The sequence below is a fragment of the Salminus brasiliensis genome, chromosome 22 (assembly GCF_030463535.1).
Source record: "Salminus brasiliensis chromosome 22, fSalBra1.hap2, whole genome shotgun sequence".
NCBI lineage: Eukaryota > Metazoa > Chordata > Actinopteri > Characiformes > Bryconidae > Salminus > Salminus brasiliensis.
Window position 1 is genome coordinate 28,142,585 of NC_132899.1, and position 24,542 is coordinate 28,167,126.

General features: G+C 41.6%; 1 protein-coding gene across 2 annotated transcripts; it reads right to left on the reverse strand.

Moving 5' to 3' along the window:
* Nucleotides 1-691: 691 nt before the first annotated feature.
* On the reverse strand, nt 692-20,211 carry LOC140544057 (transforming growth factor beta-1-induced transcript 1 protein-like). Of its 2 annotated transcripts, XM_072667417.1 has the most exons (13): nt 20,073-20,211; nt 14,515-14,565; nt 11,195-11,224; nt 10,930-11,087; nt 10,284-10,351; nt 9,649-9,782; nt 8,743-8,818; nt 7,774-7,858; nt 7,017-7,199; nt 5,642-5,815; nt 5,257-5,338; nt 4,279-4,427; nt 692-3,881 (listed from the first exon to the last, which is right to left on the reverse strand). In XM_072667417.1, the coding sequence occupies exons 1-13, from the start codon at nt 20,083-20,085 to the stop codon at nt 3,615-3,617; spliced, it is 1,470 nt and encodes a 489-aa protein (XP_072523518.1). In that variant the 5' UTR covers nt 20,086-20,211; the 3' UTR covers nt 692-3,614. The 2 variants fall into 2 exon arrangements, with proteins under 2 accessions (XP_072523518.1, XP_072523519.1); XM_072667418.1 differs by lacking the exons at nt 11,195-11,224; nt 14,515-14,565.
* Between the last annotated feature and the right edge of the window lie 4,331 nt (nt 20,212-24,542).

A 24,542-nucleotide genomic window follows, 5' to 3' on the forward strand; every position in this document is an offset into this window, starting at 1 on the left:
TAGAAAATACCATACCAGAAAATATTATCACAAACTGCTAATAAAACTGTATGATAAAGAAAAAAACATTAGGGACACATTAGTTTGTGTCCTTCACTTTATTTGCCATGTAATACTCGAAAGGACTGAGGGGCTGCCGTCCAAGAAAGAAGCCCCTGCCCCAAAATCAAGATCATCTTCAATCTGGACTAAAGTTTGCAGCTGAACCAGCTACCAGCTGTTGTGGTAGATTGCGGTATGTTTAGATGAGTAACAGTGAGGCATTCAGCTCCATCTACACTCTACCAGCTGTTAAGCATCATGTTCTGGGGCTGATTTGCTGCCATTGTACAAAGTGGATGGAACAATGAAGAAGGAGCAGTCGATCAGGAATCCATCAAGACTAGATTAGACTGTTCATTGGCAATAAAAATCAATATAAATGGTGAAAAATGAGAATCAGAATCATGTTGAAAAACATCAGTGTTAATTCAGAATTCCCAAAATATGTTGGAATTCCAGGAACATGTTCAAAAAACACTGGTGTTCATTCAGAATCACAAATACTTCGGAAATACACTGGAGCTTGAAGTTGAAGGGATTTCTAGTAGAGTGGCCCGTGAGTCTGGCATGTTCTTATTACCTCTGGGATAATACCACTAAGAGCTATCGTCAAAACAATAGAGTAAACAGAGGGAGAACGAGTCGAATATGAAGCAGAAGGTTTATTGTCTTCCTCCGTAACAATGCAGTAACAATGCCAGCATACAGATACAGCTTATGTGAATGTGTCGATTGCATAGCATAAAGCGTATAAAGTCTTTGGCATGAGATCTCATTAGATCCTGTATTTTATTGCATGTAAAAAAAAATTCACAGAACTGGGAAAAAAAGGAGCGGATAAAAAGTATGCAACAGCAGTGACAGTGATACGCTGCATAAAGCAAATATATTAAACAGAGCAATTTCTCATTTCAGTCTTCCGTATAAAACTCACATTCATATAAAAAGACTCTGATATGTTGGTGATTTTTGAGTTTTTCTTTATGTCATTTGTACAAATATAAGCCAATAAAGTAAATGATTGTCTGTATATTTGGTAAACAGTAACTGATATAGTAATGGGTGCTAGCGTTTTAAAGTTTCTTTAATATATAAAGTTTTAAGGCTTGAAAAATACTATCTTTGGCTTTTCGTTAGGCTTGTGTAGGCCTTACATTTAGGCATAGTGCGTGATAAGTTGCTTTTTAAACTATTAAAAATTCACTGTCCACTGTACCAACTCCAGGCCAACGTTTAAACTCACTGGACTGAACTCACCTGGCTGAATGCCGGCATCATTAACTTACTCTTTAACACTTCTAAAGCAAAAGTCTGGCAATTAATCAAATGAACACGATTGATCACTGAACCATGATGCAGTCGATCAGCCAAGACATGTTGGATATCTGAAGTGCGCTTCTTTACTTCAGAACGGGAAATATTAGGCTAACGTTGCTAACAAACACCAGACTTAGGCCGTCACCACATTACGTCTGTAAATATGTGCAGAAATCGTAACATTTTACTTCCAAAAGCTACAAAAAGAAACAACTAGGTAAAACGTCGCCCGCTTTGCAGTACTATTTTGCTTTAAAAGTGGGCAGTACTGCACGGAATGATACCGCATGCTGTGATGAGGTAAAAGCGGTTCTGGTCACTTCACATGGCTGCTCCACCAATCCGCTCTTCATGTTTTTAAGGGGAGTGTTAACAGAGAGTTAAAGTCCAGTGTTTGTTAGCAATGTTAGCCTAGCATAGAAGCGCATTCCAGATATCAACTTGAGCCAAATTCACTTGATGTTTGCTGAAGTTTTCAGTTAAGCTGCGTCTTCGTTTATGTGTTTGAGACAGGTGTGTTTTCGGTTGGGTGGCTCTAAGGTGGTGCTGCACACTCACATATGGCTTGGAAGTGGAAGGTCTATATCTATATATAATTTGTATGTGGAATTTGCCCCCCCCCCCATTTTCTCCCAATTAACCCCCTAGGACACTAGGAGGGTAAGGACCTCCTACATCTCCTCCGATACATGTCAGCCACCAGCTCTTTTCCAACTGCTGCTGATGCAGCATCACCAGACAGCCTACCCACTCTGAGGAAAGCACTGGGTCCCCAGCCCCACACCAGCTAACAGACGACTCTGCCGGCCAACATCGCTTTTAGAGGGATGAGGGGAGACAGTGTCATCCACCCACCTGGCTAATCCACCTCTCCCGGACTCTGGCTGCTGATGGCAAAGTAGCATGGAGGAGTTTTCCTTGTTGAGGAAGGGCTGTCTTTGAGTTTTCCTCTATTTCTGGCTGAAAACAGCAAAATTAGCCCTATTTAGAAGAAGTGTCATTTCAGTAATTCCATATGTGTTTTTTTCCATAGTTTTGATCATCGTTATTATTCTAAAATGGTAAAAATAGGAACGTACTGTTTACCTTGTAACCGCAGATATAAAAATGTTTCTTTTGGACAAGCATCAAAAAAGGGTGAGAAGAAGCAAGAAAAGAGCACTGGCCCTGTTAAACAACAATTCGTCTGTTAAAGCAATTCACAACTTCACCCGTCATCCTATATTTGGCCGGGTTGTTTTGTCTGATGTTTGCTTCTTCAGTTTTGCTACAAGGCTAACTGTAGCCAACAATGGAAGCTTATATTCAGCAATTAGCGCTGTTCAAACTGCAGACTTTAATCATCCCAAACCGTGGGAAGGTGTTCAGTAATCTCTAATAGACTTGCTTATGTGGGCTCTGAAACTCTCTCACATCACTGTCAAACTACTGCCATCAGCTACAACAGCTGTTAATAAGTCACATTTTCTGGGTTAGTAAAAAAATGCTTAGAAATTGTTTTTTATAAGATAAGTTGACACTGTACCTCAGCTAAATTTATTAGCATTGCAATTTACATCAGAGCTCAGACACTAGGAGAGTAAGGACTTTGTCTCATCCGAAACATTAGAACTCGGACACCTCCTGTTTTCCCCAGCTCCACCACACCAGCCAACAGATGCCAGTGGCGGCCAACGTCACTTTTAAGAGTGCTGAGGGAGGAGAGCGCCATTTACCCACCCTAAGAAAGCGCAACCAATTGTGCTCTCTTGGGCTCAGGCTGCCGATGGCAAAGCAGCATGGCTTAGGATTCAAACTCGACCCCCGGGCCATAGTATGAACTCTGAAGTCTGCGATATCCGCAAAAACACTGAAAGTGAGTCTCCTGAGAAGAATGGGAGCTGTCATAAAGGTAAAGGTGGAGTTCTTAACATAGGATGACTGGAAATATTAGAAATGAAGGGTGGTGTATATTTATACGTACTACACAGCCTGTCAATCAGTGGCAGAAATCACATAAGCAAGTCTATTAGAGATTACCCAACATCTTCACACAGTCTGAGGCGAGTGTGTATTGACTTAGGGCTGCAGTAAGAAGTTTGCTATTTGGTGCACCTAAGCTGAACGCCCTGAACGTTTAGCTGAATGAAATCCCTCTAATCTCCACCTCTACTGTATCTCTCTCTCTTTCTCTCTCATTCTCTCTCATTCTCTCTCTCACACACACAAACACACACACATATACAAACGCACACACATTCTTGTACGCAGCCTCCTCAGCCGAAGAGTTTGAGAAAGCAGGGGTGGCAGTAGGGTTTGTTCTCCTGTTCTTTGAAGCAGCCCTTGCTGAGCGGCTTCAGGCAGAAGTTGCATACCAGGTGGTGGGGGTGAAACTTGGCCCCCATGGCAGTGACGCAGCGGCCCAGGATGGGCTCTCTGCACGCCTGACACACACTGCCGCGGGACTGGTGGTAGTGTGCCTCGCACAGCGGCTGGCCCTCGTGCTCAAAGAAGCTTCCGTTCACAAACGGACTGAAACACTCCTGAAACGAAAGCCGAAACGAAAGATTTACTTAATAACCGTTTTATTGAATTACACTTTACAGAAATTAACATATTCACGTTTTTTAATTTATTAAAAAAATGTTAAAAACCAACAAACACTTTCCATCCAACATAGGTTATGCCAGTGGTTCCTAACCCTGGTCCTGGAGGACCTCCTACCCTGCACATTTTAGTGGTTGCCCATCATCCGCTAATTAGGAAGCTCTTCCTGAGTAGAAGGTGGTGTGTTAAAGCCAGAAACCACTTGAATGTGCAGGACCCTCCAGGACCACAGTTGGGAACCACTGCCTTAACTTATGGCACCCTCGAGAGTCTCAAGCCAGAAGTGTTAAGTCGCTAAATTAAGCCGCCAGGCTAAGCCTAGTTCCATCTCACCCTGCAGACGAAGCACTGCGGATGCCACAGAGCATTGAGGGCCGAGATGTAGTTCTCCATGATGGGCTGAGAACAGCCTTGACAGCGGGAGGCAAAAAGGGCCAAAAAGCACTGCTGGCAGTACTGCTTTCCATCGCGATCATGGAACCCTGGAACAGGAGAAAATAGGAACAGCTGGAGATCAGAAGATGGAGGTCAGGTGGAGGGCAAAAATCAAATGAACATGATTGCATGATTGGTCACTGCCCCCAGATTCAGTAGATCAGCTAAGACATGTCTGATATCTGATGTTGGCTGCTTTTGTTTACAATAGCTAACACTGCTAATAAACACTAGGCATAGGCCATTACCACTCATTTTTGTAAACACAAAAAGAAAAGTTTAATTTATTTGCCTTAAAAATTAATAAAGTGAACAAGCTATGTGAACAAGTTAAAAAAAACAAGATTCGGGGAAATGACATGGATAGACCTCATTAAAACGCTAAAGCTAAAACTGACTCACTGATTGTGTTTATGGTCTAAGGGAGACATTCCTTATTTTAAACCACATCCATTTGTCTGTACCAAACACATGGAGATCTGAATACGTTTTGAAAAAGTTTTGAGAGACCTGAGAGTGTGTAGTTACGAAGATGAGACTGGCGACAGTCTAAGTTCAGTGATTGTAAGCAATGTTAAGCTAAACAGTAAACAAGCAGACTGATTTGTCACAGAGCAATTTATACATTTACGTCTACTTACTTAATTATTTATTTAAATGAGTTAAAGCTATTTTCTTATCTATAGTCAGCAGTGGGTCCCTTTATGGCCATTGCATGTGACAAATCTGGCTGAAATATGTTAGGGGCCTGAATGTAAATTGTTTTCACCCATTAACTAAAACAAATATTAGAACTACAGTTTCTATTTTGACAGCCTTAGAGTGACCTGTGTCGCTTTACTTGATCAGGAAATCACCGGCTCAAATCCGATATACCTTCGTCTCCAAATGTCCGGCTGCACTTTACACAGCAGAAGCACTCAGGATGCCAGTTCTTATCCAACGCGGTGACCATTTTCTATGAAGGAAAACAAAAAACTAAGTCTTTAAAGCCTTTGTTCCATATTGCAAGTGTTTTGTCGCTTGCATGCAAAAAAAACAGCAAATTTATATATGACGGAAAAATCCCTGTTAGCAATCTTTTTACTGTGGAAATCAAGTTATCATTGTATTCTTAAACATTTTGGAGCATTTTTATTGGTCCATTCATCGTCATCTTTTCACACAATGTAAAGAACTGCCAGATTCACATCATGTCAAAAAGTGACAAACGGCAAAAATGGCAGTGGCGATTTGTAATACCTAGGGGAGAAACACTTACGTTAAGAATGGGTTTGTTGCACTGCGCACAGTGTGGCGAGTACAGGCTGAAGTAGTCCGGCTCGCAGTACGGCCGGCCGTCTTTCTCAAAGAAGTTTCGGTTCCCCAGTTCACACTCACACTCTGAACACACAAAGTGCTCCGGGTGCCAGACTCGGCCCAGGGCCGTCACAACCTGTAGACAACAACAGGGTGTTGTGGGTAATGAACACATACACGACTGCCCAATAGTCGTGGTATAGAGATCCTATATCACATCAAGAATTACTGTTAGAAATGTGAATTATGGACTTACTTATTTATTCTTCATCATTTCATTTAGTTTTTATATTTAGATTTCATATTAGTTCCTCATTCATTGTGTTTTATTCTATATTTTATGTTAATTATGCCTTTAATATACAGTCTGTACACAATATAAACTTTGGACAGCCTTGGGCAACAAAATTTATGTTATTTAATTTGTTATTTAAGAGTGTGAGGTTTTGGTATTTTAGACAATCTCACAGTAAATCACTATTTAGCTAATACTAGTGCAGTATAACTTATAAATGTAATTCAGAAAAAACCCCACAACATTTGGTTATCTGAATTTTTATCCCCTAAAATATCAACAATTTATTTTGCATATCAGTTGGGTCAAAATATGAAATGCTTTTTTCCCCATTATTATTATTTTATTGTAGCGTTAAAAAGAAGACTCAGAAAGAGTAACATAACAAAATACATTAAATTAATTATCCTATAACAATTTATGTCATGTAATGCTTAACAAAAAATCTCTTTAGTACTATTTATTAACAGTGTCTTTTTTATGTAAATGTACAATCTTTTATTATTCATATACTAATAGGTGTATATTTATATCAGTAATATTTAGTAGTTATTTCTTGTTTTAGTAAGCTTTTTTTATTAATAATTTAATAATAATGTATCAGCAATGTATTATATTAAATTCTTTTGATAAATACTTTGATAACTGGCTTAATTTTGAGATTTAATGGTTTCAAAGAAATGAATAAAACATGAATGACTGTATTCACTTATACTAGTGAATGAAACTGGAATATAATAAAAGCCTATAAAAAAGAAATAGAAGTAACCTCTACCTAATCAGTAACACTATGGCTTTAATAACCCTGCACAAAGGACACATACCTTGCTTATATATCATATATGGCTATTTATGTATGATTAGGTATTTGGAAGCAGCGCTGACCTAAGCGTCTGTATATAGGACTTGTAGTATATAGTTATAACTGTAGAGAAAAAATCTCACATATCTACAGCAGGGGGTGATTGCAACCTTCTTTTTAACCATGTAATTATACAGAAATGTTTCAAAATCTGAGGAATTCATCTTTAAGTGTTCTCACCTGTCCTACAACAGGTTTCTGACAGGCAGAGCAGTTTCCTTTGGAGGAAGTGGGCACTCCTTGCCTGCTCAAATCAGACTGGAGGAGACCCAGCATGCTGTCCAGTGAGCCGCCAGAAGAGGAAGGGGGAGGGGCCACTGGTTGCGGTGCAGGAGTGACCACTGGATGGACCGGCGGCGCTGGCTAAGGGCAGGGTGGGTGTAAAATTATGTTAAATATGCAGTACATTTGGCAACAAAGCTAACCGTGAACACTGAGACTAGCCATTAGGCTACCTTGTGCCTCCACTCACTGGCCACTTTTTTTTAGAAACCCCTATCCTACATTTCCACTCACTGGTCACTATATTGGAAACCTTTACCCTGTATTCCCACCCACTGGCCACTTTATTAGAAACCCCTATCCTGCATTTCTACTCACTGGACACTTTATTGGAAACCTTTACCCTGTATTCCACTTTTTAAGAAACGCCTACCTTGTGCTTCCACTCACTGGTCACTTTATTAGAAACCCCTACCTTGTGCTTTCACTCACTGGCCACTTTATTAGAAACCGCTACCTTGTGCTTTCACTCACTGGCCACTTTATTAGAAACCCCTACCTTGTCCTTCCACTCACTGGCTCAGTGTATCTGTTGCCGCACAGAGGATGTCTTACACGACCGTGCATCAACATATGGGCTACAATCTCTACCTGTACACCATAAAGTGTAGGTGATAAAGCTGACAGGTGCAGATGGTGCAGAACCTGTACTCACTGTGCTCTGAACCCTGAAGTCCGAAAGAGATGCCATCAGTTTGTCCAGTTCCAGAGTAGCAGACGTGGCAGAGGGCTTCGCTGAACTGCAGATGCAAATACAAATACAGGAGGCTCAGTTACAAAGCCTATTTGGATTTCATACTAAATATATCTCTTAAAGAGGAGCTCTCAGCAGTCGTGTACAAATTATTTGGTGTACACATAGACTACTTGGACAAAAGTATTGGGACACATGCTAATTCATTGTTTCTGGCTATCCAGCTTTTGTTGAAGTAACTGTCTCTACTGTCCAGGGAAGGCATTTTTTTGTATTGAGCACCATCTATCATTCCAGAGAACACAGTTAGTTCATACCCCTCAAGCCCACACCTGGTATTAGGCATAGTGCCAACAGGTTTAGGTTTAACTGCTAGAGAGACTAGGACTAAGTTGTGTGTGTGTCGCGCATTTGCACATATTTTTCAGCAATGGGTGCAACTTAAAGTAGCTGAATCCATTCATTAGAATGGGTGTCCACAAACATTTGGACATACAGTGTATCAGACACAAATGGGTTAGATTGGTTGTAACCTCCACCCACCCCCACCCCAACATGGCTATTACTTCAGATCTCATGAAGAATATGGGAGCGCATGGGGACGCCGAAATGTAGATAACAGGGTTTACGCTGTTATTAATAAAAAATACTCTGAAATTGTCAGTATTATGTAACGTTTGCCCCCCTCTTCCGAAGCTTCTGGACAGAAGACGTGTAGGTCAGTCAGCACTGTATCCAAATGGTAAGAAGCAATATGATCCTGTTCTTCAAGGAACATCTACATGAGTGGATGGAGTCATTTGCCAAGCGTGCCCACGTGGCAGATGACGTGGTGAGGGTGCGCCCTCTGCTGTTCAGCTCTGTGATCGTAACACAGCTGTGAATGTGTACAGATGGGTATGTGAATGTTTACATTGGCAGCAGACTGACCCGGAGGAGGAAGCAGGCTTTGGAGGTTTGTCCCGCTCGTCCTTTTTAGTGGTGGGAAACTGGGCCAGGATTTCATCTGGAAAACAGAGAGATAGAGTGAGAGATGGGAAATGCACATGAACACCAAGTCTAGTTAATTATACTTGTTGTTGTTGTTTGTTGCTGTTTTTCTGATGGACCTGAAGTTTTTCACCTCATGTCATAGCAGCTTAACGAAACATAGCAACACATGAAGACCTAGCTAGAATGCTAACACCATAGCTGGCAGATAGTCAGTAAAATGCTAACTAAAATGGTTTAAATAGCTAAAAAAATGTGTAATAATTGATAATAATTGAATTGTTTTACAATATATTAAAGAAATAAGAACTACTTTATGAAACAGCATGTACATGCTGGAAGGGCACATGTAGGATGTTGTGATCTTTTCAGTTTTAGATCTATTTCACCAGATATAATCTGGTGACCCCAGAAGACACATGGTGGCAGTAGGGTTCACTGGTGGGTTTATATGGTAAATAAAATGACTATGTTTGTGTTGCAGTCATGGTAACCCCTGTTTTCTATCACTGGCTCTGCACATTTCTTCGCAATGACCCATTTGACATCTGAACCATTTTTTCCAGAAAGCATCACAGTGCTAAACATCACTGTAGCTGGTAGAGAGGGAGTGTTTAGTGTGATGTTTACTCAACCATTTCTGAATCATCCTTGTGCTAAGATGCTTTCAGGAAACCCAGCCCTGAATGACTTTGTTTGCATCTCGACAACCAAGTTATCTAGAAATTACAGAAAATCAGTGGGCGTCTGCTTCCACCACCTCCCTGGTCCAGAGCCCATCATTGCTGAACCACTCGTTGCACAATGTATGAGTCCACAACCATTCGATAGAAACCACACACAGACCTGTGATGTTGAATTGTGTGGCGTTGAGCTCCTGCAATAAGTGATCCAGTTCACTGAGACCACCTCCCAGCACTGAGGACGAGGAGAAGGCCGGAGGCTCCGGAGAGCGGGGCGAGCGAGGCTTGCACACCGTACTGAGAGAGAGAGAGAGAGAGAGAGAGAGAGAGAGAAAGAGAGAAATTGAGGAAGCTCAAAGGTCCTGAATCAACAAAATTCATGTTTTATTTACTCATACATGAATGTTGGTGTTGAACTCCAGGAACTCTGCCCGACACACCCGGCAGAAACTTCCACAATTGAGACACTAACTAAGTTAGCAAATACAATTACAGTCATTGGATGTGAAAACTGGGAATTAGGGTCATGAAAGGGATATGGAAACATTGTCTTGCTTATTCTAACCTAACTAAATCAACAGCAGTATGATATAAAGGACCGTAATGGTTTAACAGGTGACCTGTGACCCCTCTGATGGTTTTCTAATGGAATCTAAAAGTGACCATTTGATTAGATTTCTATTAGAAAGCAAAACCGCAAGATTTAAATGTGATTGGTTCTAATGGTCCTGTTTCTAATGGTAACAGGGTTGTGTCTCAATCGAGCAAGTTTTATTAAAATAGTCCTTTCAGACATACCTGTAGAGTCTGTCCGGGTTCGAGTTCGCATTCTGAGAGCCGTTCGTCTTCATAGCGCCAGAAACGGTCTGCAGCAGATAAGACAGTATAAAATTGAGTTAAATCATGAACAATGCAGCGAATATATTTTGCTCAACTTTGATCAACCTGAACAAGAATCACATCTATAACCAACAGTGCTGCTGCTGTGGCTACGCTGACCTAGTGGCCCAGCTCTTAAGACCCAAAACAGAGGAAATGCTAAAATCATTAGACAAAAATTGTGTCTAAACACGACCATTTCTTCCACAGGCTCTAAATAAACTAATATAAGAGAGAGTTTGCTGTTTATTCTAGGCGAGTTAACCAGCATGCTAATCGCTAAGTTAGCATGTAAGCTGAGAGGAGCTACCACACATAATGCACTGCCCTGATCACAGCAGTTACAGTTACAGTTTTATACTAAAACTCAATGTGCTGCGTGATCATGAGCACACTTGTATTATATTGCTTGTGGAAATAAGAGGGTAAAACCTGGACCTGGATTTCCCACTTTTTGACGTAATCCAGGACACTCACAAAATCTCAGTAATGTCATTGCACCCCTAGTTTCTATGCAGAGTGTGTTAATGTGTGTGTGTGTGTTTGGGGGAGTTCAATCACTCACCTGCTGGGGTGTGTATGCTGGTGGAGGAGGCCTGGTCTGGGCAGTTTCCTGAACACTGTTGGCTGGGGCTTCGGAGTTAACCGGCGGTTCAGAGGTCAAGAGGACGGGGCAGCGGGCCAGAGGAGAGGCGGAGCTCTCGAGATCGGCCAGGAGAGCATCTACCAGGTGGGAGGAGACAAGGATGATAGGATGAAGGTGTTAAATGTTTTTAATATAAAATCACATCAAAATAATGTGTAAAATAATGTCCTTTTAAAAACTGTACCTAGATTTTCCTTTTCACGTGTCGTATCATCTGTGTGACTTCAAAATACTGAATTACTGTCTTAATATTAAGTAAATTATTTGAATCTTTAAGAACATATATATATAACCTGTCCCAAAGTCCACATTTACAGTCTGTGGAGTGGATTAAGTGCACACTAACGTGAGGTATTTCTGAATTGATCATAAGCATTCAAATACTCATTAAAGGAATAATTTAGTGAAAAAATTAAATAAACCAGATTGATCACTGACCTCAGATCTAGTCGATCGGTCAAGACATGTTTGGTTTCTGATGTGTGATTCTACAGTTACCAACAGGAGACGCTTTGCTAACATTGATAACAGACACTGGATTTACACGGTCACCAATCTCATCTCTAAATATATTCAATTAAGATCTTCAATTATTTACCTTAAAATCTATCAAAAACTATGTAATCAAGTTTTTTTTATACGGACCATTTAGTAAAACACTGCCTAAACTTGTTCGAATTCACTAGAAACTGAAACGGTTACTCAAATTGCCCCCATTCAGCTCTGGGACGGAGTGTATGTTTGTGTTTATAGACTAAGCAAGTCTCATCATGTACTAAACCGATTTGCCAGCAACAAACAAAAGAAGATCTGTTTGTCGAGAGGCGTTTTGAGCGTGTATTAATGGAGAGGTGATCGGTGACAGTCCAAGTTCAGAGTCGGTTAGCAACATTAGCCTAGCATCTCCTTTAGAAGCCAAACTTGTCTTGGATGATTGACTACTCTTTTAAGAGTGCGGCGGTGCAGACCTGGATCATATCTTATAGGACGGGCAGTTGATATCACCAACTCACTGAACATGCACTCAAGTACATTAAACCTGAGGTGTGGACTTTGGGACAGACCATTAGTGGGGCTATTTTTAGTTTAGCATTTAGCAGAGGGCAGAACATGTTCATAACTACTGCTGCTTTTGGACAGTAGAACAGTAGAACATGTTTGCCAGTGTAGAAAGGTGATGGACGGAAATGTGGCGTATAAATGAGGTGAAAACAAAGTTAATTATGGTAAAAAACTGTGCAGGAAAATGTCCCCAAACGTGTAGGCCTCTGGATCCCAGCAGGATCCCAGCAGGATCCCAGTTCTGAGCGACAGCACCATCTGACAATGTTCAATTTGTGTTAGTCATCCTCAAGTCCTTCATCAGTGGTCAGTTTCTGACCACAGAGCGGCTCTTGGCTGGCTATTTTTGGGTGGTGGACCCACTCCCAACACTGGAGTAATATGCTGTACCTCTTCTACCATCATGTCAGTGTAACTGCTGTGCTGAGAACGTTCCACCATGATCTAGTCAACAGCGTTCCTGTGGTCAGAAACCGACCATTGTTCAATGGAGTAGAATGGAGCTCATAAATAATTCAGTAACAGATGGGCTACAGTCTACAATTATACATCTCCATAGCAAAACTAAGCTAGATGGACCCAGTTGTTGTGGAATATATCCTGTTGAGAGCAGAATGGACGCAAATGAGAGACAAGAATTGTTCCAAAACGATGGGGACAGTCTAAAATACAGCAATCACAGATAACAGTGGATTATGGTGGCAGGCATGGAGTGATGGAAGGTTAAATGAGATTCATGCTAATGAAAACAACGCAAAAACAGGCAGAAATAGCATAAAAAAGAGACATGCAGAGACTAACTACAGAATATTAGTTATATACAGGGATGCAGAGTTGTACACAAACCCACTGGGCAGGATTTACACCTAATTAGCTAAACTAACATGAAGTTAGCTTGTTTCTTTTGTGTCGTTTTCGAGGCAGTTCAAGATGCACGAAGAAATATAGGACAAATATTTTACATTATAGGAAAGGAATTGAACAAAACTGAACAAAAATATGAACAAACATACACAGCATAGCTACAAACATGATACACAAGTACATAGCTAGCTACTCCTGCTATTACTGTGTTTTTAGCAGTAGCCCTCTGGTATTCCCTAGATTCCATTAGCATTATTCCCAGCCTTCTAGTGCTTTGACTGCTTAGACGTTTGTCTATTTTCTACTTCCTACCATGTAGGGAAACTCCCCACTCCCGCCATGTTTTGCTCTTTGCTCTTAGCTGGTTAGACATGTAACTATCAGGAAAATGCTGTTTTACTTGTGGGAGAACCTTCTAAAACAGCACTGAATAGTATGTTCATATCCGAGAGAAATGTGTGTTTTATGTTTGGAACCAATGGTTCTTTGAATGATGCCATAAAAGAATCCCTGTTTGTATTAAAGACGTGGCAGTGTAAAGAACCCTTTAAAAAATCTAAAGAACCTTCACTTGGTTTAAAGTCCAAAATCTAAAATCTCAATGAGCATGAAAAACCAAAACAACCCTTACTTCATGCAAGTGTTCCTTACCAATGTAAAGGTTCTTCACACTCACGGATCTCTATGTATTTGTTTAAAGAACCTTTTAAAGGTGTAAACGACCTTCACTCGATGTAAAGGTCATTTACTAATGTAAAGGTTCTTCAGACTCACAGATCTCTATGTATGAATGCAAAGAACCTTTTAAAGGTCTACACAACCTGTGCTTAATGTAAAGGTTCTTTACCAATGTAAAGGTTCTTGACACTCACACATTTCTATGTATTAGGTTAAAGAACCTTTTAAAGGTCTAAACAACCTTCACTTGGTTTAAAGGTTTTTTATTACTGTTAAGGTTCTTCAAAGTCTGAAATCTCAATAAACATAAAGAACCTAAACAATCTTCAATTCATGCAAGTGTTCTTTACCAATTTAAAGGTTCTTCACATTCCCAAATCTCTATGTATTAGTTTGAAGAACATTTTAAAGGTGTAAACAACCTTCACTTGATGTAAAGGTCATTTACTAATGTAAAGGTTCTTCAGACTCACAGATCTCTATGTATGAATGCAAAGAACCTTTTAAAGGTCTACACAACCTGTGCTTAATGTAAAGGTTCTTTACCAATGTAAAGGTTCTTGACACTCACACATCTCTATGTATTAGGTTAAAGAACCTTTTAAAGGTCTAAACAACCTTTACCAATCTAAAGGTTCTACGCACTCACAAATCTCACAAAGTGTGAGTGTGAAGAACCTTTTAAAGGTCTAAACAAGCTTCACTTGATGTGTGTTCACTGGAAAAGGTTCTTCACACTCACACATCACTACTACAAACACGGTTCTTCTGTGGCATCGCTCGTTTTTTTTGTCCCATTAAGGTGCAGATAAGTGCCTGCCCAGTGGGTAGTACGTCACAACAGGACAAGAAGAAGGCAACAAACAGACTGGCAGACTGACCAGCATGACAGCTACGTACCAAACATAACAATGCGAGGGTTGAGGGGGTAGTTAGGCATGTCAGACATTCCTACAAGGAGACACACAGAAGTGACCACACACATAGAGAGAAGGTCAGGCACACTCCAACCAATCGGGCAGCGGTTTCAGGCACGAAACAGGACGGGGCCACCAGAGCCTGGCCAGTCAGAGCGAGAGAAACACGAAATACACCAGAGACAGGGAGGAGGTCCTGGAACGTTACCAGGGAGCCAGAGCGAGTGCTGGCGGAGGCTTAAGGCCACCCAACGGAAGTGGCAGAATTTTTTGACAGAAGGGTCAGCGAAAAAAGGATACAGAAAAGGAAATGTGTCGGCTAGCTGATAGCAAGAAAGTGTGCAATTGTTTCCTATTAGCCTTTCACTAATAAATAATGACCATCTCAGATGCTAAAGGGTGTGTACGTTCCTATACATCATATACAAACCTGCCTTTTTTATGTATTTAAAGAAATATTCATACTGACACACAAAATACTAGCGGCTTCCAAGAATAAGAGTGGCTGTAAGTGTGCCTTTTTCTAATATGCAAGTTTACTAAAGCACTGAACATATATCATATTTAATACTAACGATGTGCTTTACAGTGTCCCAATCTTACAGTCTATCCACAAACTAATATGTTAGCCTCAGACTAACAAACTAGCCACAGGCTGGCATGCTAGGTAAGAGTCCTAGTGGAAATGATGTGTTTTAGCCTCGTTCCCAAAACCTTATGGTGTTAACTATAATAATACATTCAAAATTTACATTTATAAAATGCTGTAAAAATCTACTAGAGCACGGTCACCACGTCTGAAGGGAAGTACGCTAAGATTAATGTTAAAGAAAGATTTCTCTAAATGTTATAGAGAATGTTTGATAATATTGCTAATATTGATGACAAACTCCAAACTTCAAATTCCACTGTTGGTGTAAATGAAGCCCATTGGGCGAAGCAGCCCATGAAATAAGAAATACAGTCAAATGGTCAAAGCCGTGGTTGAACATTTATGGCAATGTAGACTAAATGTAAATGAATAGTATGCTAACACAAATGAGAGAGAGCATGTCATTGTTAGCCTTTTGCTAACGCACAGTGGCCATTGTGGGGTCTTGTTCAGAGCTGCTTTCATGGAAGAAGGGGAGTGAGTTGGTTTAGGCTACTCATTAAGTACATGCTGAATATCTGTATGCCATTTTCAGTTTGTATTTAAAGAAGGATTGACTAGATGTCCTCTTTTTCCTGGACATTTCCTTATTTGGGGATCTTAAAAATATGTCCAGTTGGGAATTCTTGCGTTAAATGTCTGGGAATGTTCTTTGATTTTACACCAGTGTTGGATTCTAAAATTGCCTCATATTCAGTGTACTGATTTTTGTATTTTTTTACAGCTTTAAACAATTTATCCTGAACTTTTCTTGTAAAATACCATCCCTCCACAAAGAAAAGGTGCACGTATTTGTCACTGTTCAGTGTACACTGTACAGCGAAATGTGTCCTCCGCATTTAACCCATCTGGTAGTGAACACACACTCACACACACACATGTGTTAGGGGCAGTGAGTACACACACACACACCCAGAGCGGTGGGCAGCCAACTCCAGCGCCCGGGGAGCAGAGAGGGTAAAGGGCCTTGCTCAAGGGCCCAACAGTGGCAGCTTGCCGAGCCCGGGAATCGAACCCACAACCCTGTTATCGATATCCCGGCGCTCTAACAGCTGAGCCACCACTGCCTTTTTTTTTTTTTTTTTTTTTTTTTTGCTCGGTATACCTGCATCTACACAACCACTGGTCAAATGTCCCGAGATAGAGAGGAAGACACACAGCAGAGGACGATTGACTGCAGCCTAAAAAAATGCCTAAAATTCAATGCAAATGGATCCAGTCACACAGAAATCTTTTATCACCAAATTTGCTATTTTATAGAAGGAAAAACCTTTTCAATAGAAGTCAAGGTACAATGATTTAAGTCATTTTGGAGCATTTCTATTGGTCTATTCATCATTAACTTCTACCACAATATAAAGAACATCTCTCAAATTTAAATAATGTCAAAAAGTCTAAAACAATATAAGGTTTTAAGACAGCGACGAAATTCAGTGAACCAAATACTCAATGTCACATGCAGTTGTAGCCTGTTGCTCTGACCAGTGTCCAGTTTCTTTGCTATGGTCCTACAACTTAGGCCTACTTCCAAGCCAACATGCTCATGTGGGCCTCAAACGGGTGGGATAGGTGGGTTCTGAGCAAGTACATACTTTGTTACTGGGACCCAGATGGGCTTTATAAATAGGCCCCATTGTTACAGCCCACCTTAATCTTACATAGGTCCCATCTAGGTCCCATGTGCAGTGTTCAGCCCAAATGGGGCCCATGCTTAACCCCTTCTGGTCCCATCATTGACCCTGGTGGGCATCCATATGTGGGGCCAAAATTTTCTGGTTCCCAGTTGGGCTACCCAAACAGGCCCCACATGGACATGTTAGCAGGGTTGAAACCTCCCCGGCCACAACATCCTCAACCATGGTGGACGCCCATGTGTCCTCAGTGTCTTCCTTTAAAAAAATAGATTAGATTAGATTAATGCTAAGAAGCAAATGTTAGCATTAGGCTAACAGATGATGAGCTGCCAATACACGATATGGGCAAAAAGCTTTGAAAATGTCTGTTATTTCTGTGAGCCTATTAAAACAGTGATGCTGAACTGATCTGAACTTGAGCTTGACCACAAATATTAGCCCAGTTTATGTTAGACATGCTAATGTGCACTAACTCCTTGTTCTAGCCTAATTTGGCAGTGTCAACCCGCTGTTCCGGTTGTCCCACTGACCGACGAGAGGTCCAGTTACGTTCACTGAGTCACGTCTGTTAGCGGTTCTGGAGACCAAGCAGCTTTAGCAGGTCGTCTAGCGTTGATGAAGAAGGCTGCATTCATTTGTTTACTTTAAGAGCGTCTGGCGGCCGGCCTTGTAGTGATTCATACTGTGTCTGTGAAACACTGCCATACACACACACACACACACAGACATACACACACACACACACCAGTGCTCATATAAGGAGCTCAAATTCCTCTCAATAGCATTTCTGACCATATTTAGAGATAGCTGCCCGCTTCTTTTGGTGTGGCCGAGCCAAGCAACACACATACACACTCAACAGGCTTGACGGCCATTGCCCTACATCCAGCATGTGTGACTGGACGGACCAAAATATAGAGAGAAAACACACACACACACACACACACAGCAAAGAAATGGAGTGCGGCTCCAGCAGATGCCCAATCTGATCCAGATGTGCTGTCATGCTTAGTAAGCATCTTTCTGGTCGTTCAAACATGTCACACAGACATGCTCACACATGAGTCACAGTTTTTCCATGTTTTATTTAACTCCCCTTTAGGCCACAGATTTGGAATATGGGCTGTTTCGCTGAGTTCTAGTTGAAAATCAGACCCTTATACATAGTACAGTGCTTTCTACAATAGCCATTAGTAGCCTAATGAACGTCACTAACCGAGACCAATAGCCAGTCCTCTACTATAATATACTATAAGGCATCGTTAAACAAGGCAAAAAGAAGACAAGGACAGGCTAATTCTTGTTAAAAGATCTTGTTGCCGACCGGTCAGCTTGGTTGTTGCTATCCTATGTACTATAGAGGCTACAGGAATTTGTTAAATACAGGCATATAACGCTTGTAACACACTTTGCAGCGATGTGTTGTTGGGTTATATCACCTATATATTTTTTATTTTTGTAGGATGCAGCTTCACAGCGACTACTTCAGCAAGGATTTAAAGATTTTTCAGCTGACACTTAAAAGGAGAACCTTGCTAAGAGAGTGAGGAAGAACCACTGAGAGAACCAACCCTCAGAAGGAGACACTCCCTAAGAGCACGATGAGGAAACACTGAGAGGAACCAACGCTCAAAAGAAGGAACTCCATAAGAGCACATGAAAGAACTACTAAGTGGAACCGAGTCTCTTTGAACATGATGGAGAACCACTGAGAGGAACCGAACTGCAGAAGGAGACACTCCCTTAGAGCCTCATGAAGACCCACTCAGAGAAACCAAGACTCAAAGGGAAAATCTCTCTAAGAGCATAAGGTAGACTTGCTGAGAGGTACCACGACCCAAAAGGAGAACCATCCTAAGAGTTTTTTAGGTAGAACCGCTGAGAGGAACTGAGACCTAAAAGGAGAAATGGCATGAGAGCATGAGGAACCACTGAAAGGAATCAAGCATCGGAAGGTGGCACTCCCTCAGAGCATGATGAGGAACCACTGAGAGGAACCACCACTCCGAAGCAGAAGGTCCTTAAAAGCATGAGGAAGAACCATTGAGAGAAATCAAGCCACAGAGGTTGACACTTCCTAAAAGCATGACGAGGAACCACTGAGAGGAACCACGACTCAGAAGGAGAACCTCTCTTAAGAAGAGGAACCCACCACCTTCTGGGACTCTACAGATAGCATAGACAGTATACGAGTACACTCTTGGCATGAAGTGCTGCCAAATAGGGTTCTTTGGAGAGATAAGCTTTTGAACAGGGGTAAGCAATCTTATATGTGATGGGACATTATGGCCGCAGGTTCCATCCCAGCCAAGCAGGAGGACAATAATTTGTTTGTAGGCTGGGAACAACTGATTGAACAAAAGGTGAGCCATGCTCTAGAAGAACCACATTTTAGCTACAAGGGTTCCATATAATACAGAATAAGGTTCTGTGATGAGACCATTTAGTTGCTAAATAGAGCAATTTTTAAAGGTTCCTTGAAGACCCATTTACCACAGGTTGTTCAGCATAGACAACCATGCAAAGAACCACTGTCAAGAACCATGGTCATGGTTCCACGTTTTCTTTCCTGAAGAACCCCTGAAGAACCCCTTTGGCCACATTCCGCAGGTTAACCAGAAGACTAAAAACAGAAACACTGGGATCATACGGAGAGAAAGGCTTATGGTCAATGTCTGATGTAAGCCACTTCACCATGACCCTCGATGGAAGCTCCTAACAGGCCAGGCTCTATCTCTTAATCTAATCTGATTGTGACTGAAGCTGAGCAGAGCTGTGGTCAGTCCTGGAAGTCCTGGCATGTGCTGGGCTTCTTCTGGTGCCTCCCAAATGCTACCAGATGTTCTAGCCAGGGCAGGACGTTCGCTCTATTCTGGGGTCTCACAGACCTCCATGTTTTGTAGATCATAGTTATCTGAGAAACATTTGGTCACTCTGCAGACGGGAAAACACAAAGGTGAGGCTCCATGCATGTTAGAGCAGATGTTTGTGGTCAGTCAGATGGTCAAGGTCTTATGATCTGTGATAATCTACAACAGTCTTATGGGGAGAAAGGGTTCACAAGCTGCTGGACTGGTATGGAAACATCCACTTTTCTCTCAGCTCTCTGCCCCCTCTCTCCCTTCCTCCCTCCCTCCCTCCCTTCTTCCTCATCATTTTCTGTGCCAACCAGAGTCATGGAGAAGCAGACACTGAAACTGCCCAAGGGCTCTTCATGATCAGGAGAAGGTAAAAAAAAAAAAAACGAGTACATACCCAGATCCTCCATGGCTAGTTCTTAACTTTATCTGGCGTCCAGCTGAAGGGAAGGGCAGTAGAGGTAAATGTGTAGCTTTTATTCTCAGCCTTTTTAAACTCCGTTATCCAGAGCTGCTCCGTTAGTCCAGGGCTGTGTGTGTGAGTGTGAGAGAGAGAGAGAGAGAGAGAGAGAGAGGGAGAGAGAGAGAGGGAGGAAAAGAAGGGCGGGGTTGCATCTCAGTTCCGCCCACTGCTGCTGCAAAACCAGCTAGGGAGGGGCGTGGCCAAAGAAGTACAGTTCTAACGGAGACGGAGGGGCGTGGCTAACAAACGTTAATTTTTTTAACTAACGGCCAAACAACTGGAGTTCGGCGGGGCGGCGAGGGGCGTGGCCAGATAACCGGGGCGGAGTTAAATTTAAATAAGGAATCTGACGTATTTAAATGAAGGAAAAATGGAAATGGCTATAGGGCTATAGTGGCTGTAGGGCTATAGCTGCTGTTCAAACGCAACAGGAGGGTGAACGTGACCGTAGAAATAGCGCGGGAGGTTGGAGCACAACGGAAAAAGGCGGGAGCTGATCCCACAGCCACGCCCCTCAGTTCCCAAACGAGCGACGTCATCCCGCACATTCCTAGCCCATATTTGGCCGCATCGGTGAAAACTGACCAACATGACCGAGTGCGTCGATTTAAGTTTGACGAGAAGGCCGGTCAAAGTTTTTGTCCGTTCGTTTTTGACACCTTTCTGGCGCTTCCGGTGCCGAATTAACTCCTACACACCAACAACGAACGAGGAAAACCGTTAAATCACCTCAGCCGCCATTATTCGGCTATTACTTCTAAGGAGCCTTGGGCTCAATCCCGAATGGCTCCTTGTTCCCTACGTAGGGCACAACGTAGGCCATTAAATGATGGCTTCTGCAACCAAATAGTGAGCTTAATGTTAAACAGAGAGCCCTTCAGGCAACTTTTCGCCCTTTTTGATTGGTATTTAATGGACGATTGCGGTGTAGAAGTCATTTCAAGATCTACTTGGTGCACTACTTAGGGAGTGGAGAGCCGTTTGAGATACAGCCAGAGTAAAATCCGTTAACCATCATTAAACAAGAAGTACCTCCCCAGTGCAGGAATTCTAACATTATACAAGGGGAAGTAACATATTTAGCTCTCAGCAGAAGGCTTGGTGTGTGTTTTTGGCACACAAAATGTTTTATAAAATGTAAAACAAAAAAAAAAACAAAAAAAGAAAAGAAGTTTTCTATTTTTGTTCAGTCCCACTAAACTGCTTTGTGGTAGGGGAACAAGAAAACAAAGGTCCTACCAAGAGCCAAATAAGTGTCAGATAATTGTCAGAGAAACCTGTTCAGTGAAGCAGGTCTAGTTTCATTTCCTGAATCAGGACATATGTTCTTCTGTAATGTTCTACCAGGAATTCACCGCAGACATATTTAGTATAGCCTGAAATGCTGTACCTCACTGTATTGGATCCAACAAAAGCTCCATCCTCAATGGTTTGAGGCATTTGATCGTATCTGAGAAAAGAAGGCTTTCATGTAGACTAAATTAATTTCATTGCTTCAGCTGGTGGCACAAGTTTCCCTTTCCTTTTCTCATAAAGTCACTTCAGTGCTGGACAAGTTATTTAAGGAGATGATGACGATACAGTTGAAGAAGATAATATTAATCTGCCTGCAGAATCTGTCCCAGAATACTCTGTGTTTTTGTCTTTCTGTTCTTGAGACTTACCAGTGGGTGGATCATGTGGTAGACCTTTTTGAGGTCATGCTGCTACTTGCTTGTTTTTCTTCATGACTGAAGTGATTCTATGGTCAGTGGTGAAACTACTGGGGTCCATGGTGCAGGGACTGGGCCTCCTAAAATCTCCATTGGACCTATCATATCATATCATATCATATCATATCGTCTCAGAAAGATTACATTTCTCACGCTAACACAGACAGCCCACAGTTGGCCTGATAAACTAGGGTTACAATGCAATTGCATGCCAACACTTGCAACACAGCTCAGCAACTATCTAGCAAAGACTCAAGGATATAGTAACACCATTGCAACCACCTGGAATACCACAGTAACAGCACTTCCTCACACTTGTCTCCAATTATTCAAACAGAGCTCTAAAGACAAATACCATGTCTAATGCTAACTCTAGGTGTTTTTCTTTTTGGGCACGTAATTATGTAGAAACAAAGCGTCCAGTTATTTATGGCCACCTTAATTTGAAGGTTATTGCACTTCCAGAACACTGAACAACTCAGAGAATGCGCATATACTTATGTACATACTGCCTAAAGTGCATCGCTGCAAGTAGCTGATTGGGCATCAGCCCCATGTGACATTATCACATTTTAATTTGGACCTTTTTACTGTTTGTTTTGGTAAAGATTCAAACAAAACACTGAATTCATGGGTTTGTACTCCTTTCTTTAATAGGAGACAATTTCTATAAATATAATGTGAGGGTAAAGAACCACATATACTACATGGACAAAAGTATTGGGACACATACAGGAGCGTTGATGACATTCTAAACCCACTAGCATTAATATGAAGTTGGTCCCCCTTTTGCAGCTCTAACAGCAGGTCTGGAGCTCTGCTGTTATTGAGGCAGCAGAGCGTTGGAGACTTTTCTGCCCTGTGCTCTGAGCTCAGCACTCGTACAGCTCTTTATTACTTTTAGTAATTTTTGTAACTTATTATTCTTATTCTATTTATTGTTTAGTGTATTTTGCTTTCTTGGTGTAAAACGTTTTAACAGTAGGAGGGAAGAAATTTCACCAACCTACTAGATGTTGCAGCGGTGGCTCCTGGAATTACAGTAAACACTGTAAAACTCAAAGAGCTCTTTAGAAACACCCATCCTATCACTCCTGTGTGGAAAGGCAGACTACATGGCTAGGGGCTTGATTTTATACACCTGAATTCAATGATTGTTCCAATATTTTTGTCCATATAGTGTATATAAAGACTGCATAGACAGGGCAAGAACCATTTGGGAGCCTTTATTATTTAAAGGTGCATGAGTTTTCACGTGTTATTTAATTTATTTCAATCAATAAAGGCCTGGTAGGTTTCGGTGTGTCCCAACCCAGTCTGTAGGATATTCCCTTGTTAAGGATGATTTGGAGATTTGGTTACTGATTTCGTTTTTTAACCAGCATCATCATCTTGCAACCTCTTTGGTGCCCAAATGTCACCAGTAGAATAGGAACACAACTACAACTACTGTAGTAAAGGATGTGCCCCTTTGTCACAAGATGCAGCTTCAGATTCAGAGTTAACCCTTTCAACATGTTTGGTGTCCTAAAATGACTTCAGAAGAAATTCAGTGGTTGAGATGTAAACAGTCATTCAGAGTGGGTTTGGGATGAAATGGTTCAAATTTGTGGACAAATTTACAGTGGCGGTGATAGCAACCAGGGGAAGTGATGACAACACAAATATTGCTGTTTTATAATACAAATCCACCAGTGAGCAAAATAGTGGCAAAACTCTTCAGCTATCCCTCCATCATAGATTCCTTAAAATATATGTTTTAGGCCAAAAGCTGAAGCCCAATAGAGTGTCTCAGACATCAGGCAGACGTTTAGTTCCATTCACCCCCACTGCGACCAATTCTGACGCCGTAAGTTGATATAGAGACGTGGCGGGTTTTGCAGCAGACCCACCCTGAATGACTTTGTTTACATCTTAACGTTTTGATCATGCAAAAATATGGAGATAAGAAATGGTGGAATTGCCTTTTAAAGGGATAGAAAATAGGAATAGGAATTACAAATGTACACATTTCCCCCTTGTTACCCGAAAATGATGTACCCACATGTTTGGTGTCCGAAGTTTGCTTCTTACCAGGGCTGCAAGGTTAATGAAGCTGACAAATCGCCAACACCAATTATCACTGTGCAAACGGAATGCCTAAAACATTACACACTCTTTTCAAACAATGTAGAGTTCGGTAGAAGTGGCACAATTGACAGACGGCCTAGTGGGCTGGCCTAGAAGAGGCAATTTTGCTTACTGACTGACTGACTGACTGGCGAACCTTGTTGAAACTCCTATGCGCAAGAACTGCCCCTTGTTTACCTAGAAGACATTTTCTGGTACTGACGGACGGTCTGAGGACTACATTTAGCCACAAAGCTAAAATCACAAATCTCTGTGCTGCTGAGAGGAGCTGTGATCTTAGGTAAACTGAGGTCGGAATATGAAAGTCCGTAGCGAGAGCATACCGACTCAACAATGCTACTGCAGCATTAATCACAAGCCATGTTCACAAGGTCCTGGGCCCTTCACATTTAAAGACTAGTTAATATGAGGTCTACAGATTAAGGCTCTGAGGGCAAGGCTTGACTCCTTTCTCAGGCAGGGTCACATGAAATGATCCATAAAACAATAGAGGTCATGACTGATCACTGATGACTGGTGCTTATTTGCTTATGTGCTTATTTTTCGATTTGTTTATTTACAC

What these genes read in the sequence shown, in the direction of transcription:
- LOC140544057 (XM_072667417.1), bottom strand. An exon ending in AACCCGGACAGACTCTACAG is followed by an intron (nt 9,783 to 10,283) that starts GTATGTCTGAAA and finishes TCTCTCTCTCAG; the next exon opens with TACGGTGTGCAAGCCTCGCT. An exon ending in AAGCCTGCTTCCTCCTCCGG is followed by an intron (nt 7,859 to 8,742) that starts GTCAGTCTGCTG and finishes TTGCATCTGCAG; the next exon opens with TTCAGCGAAGCCCTCTGCCA.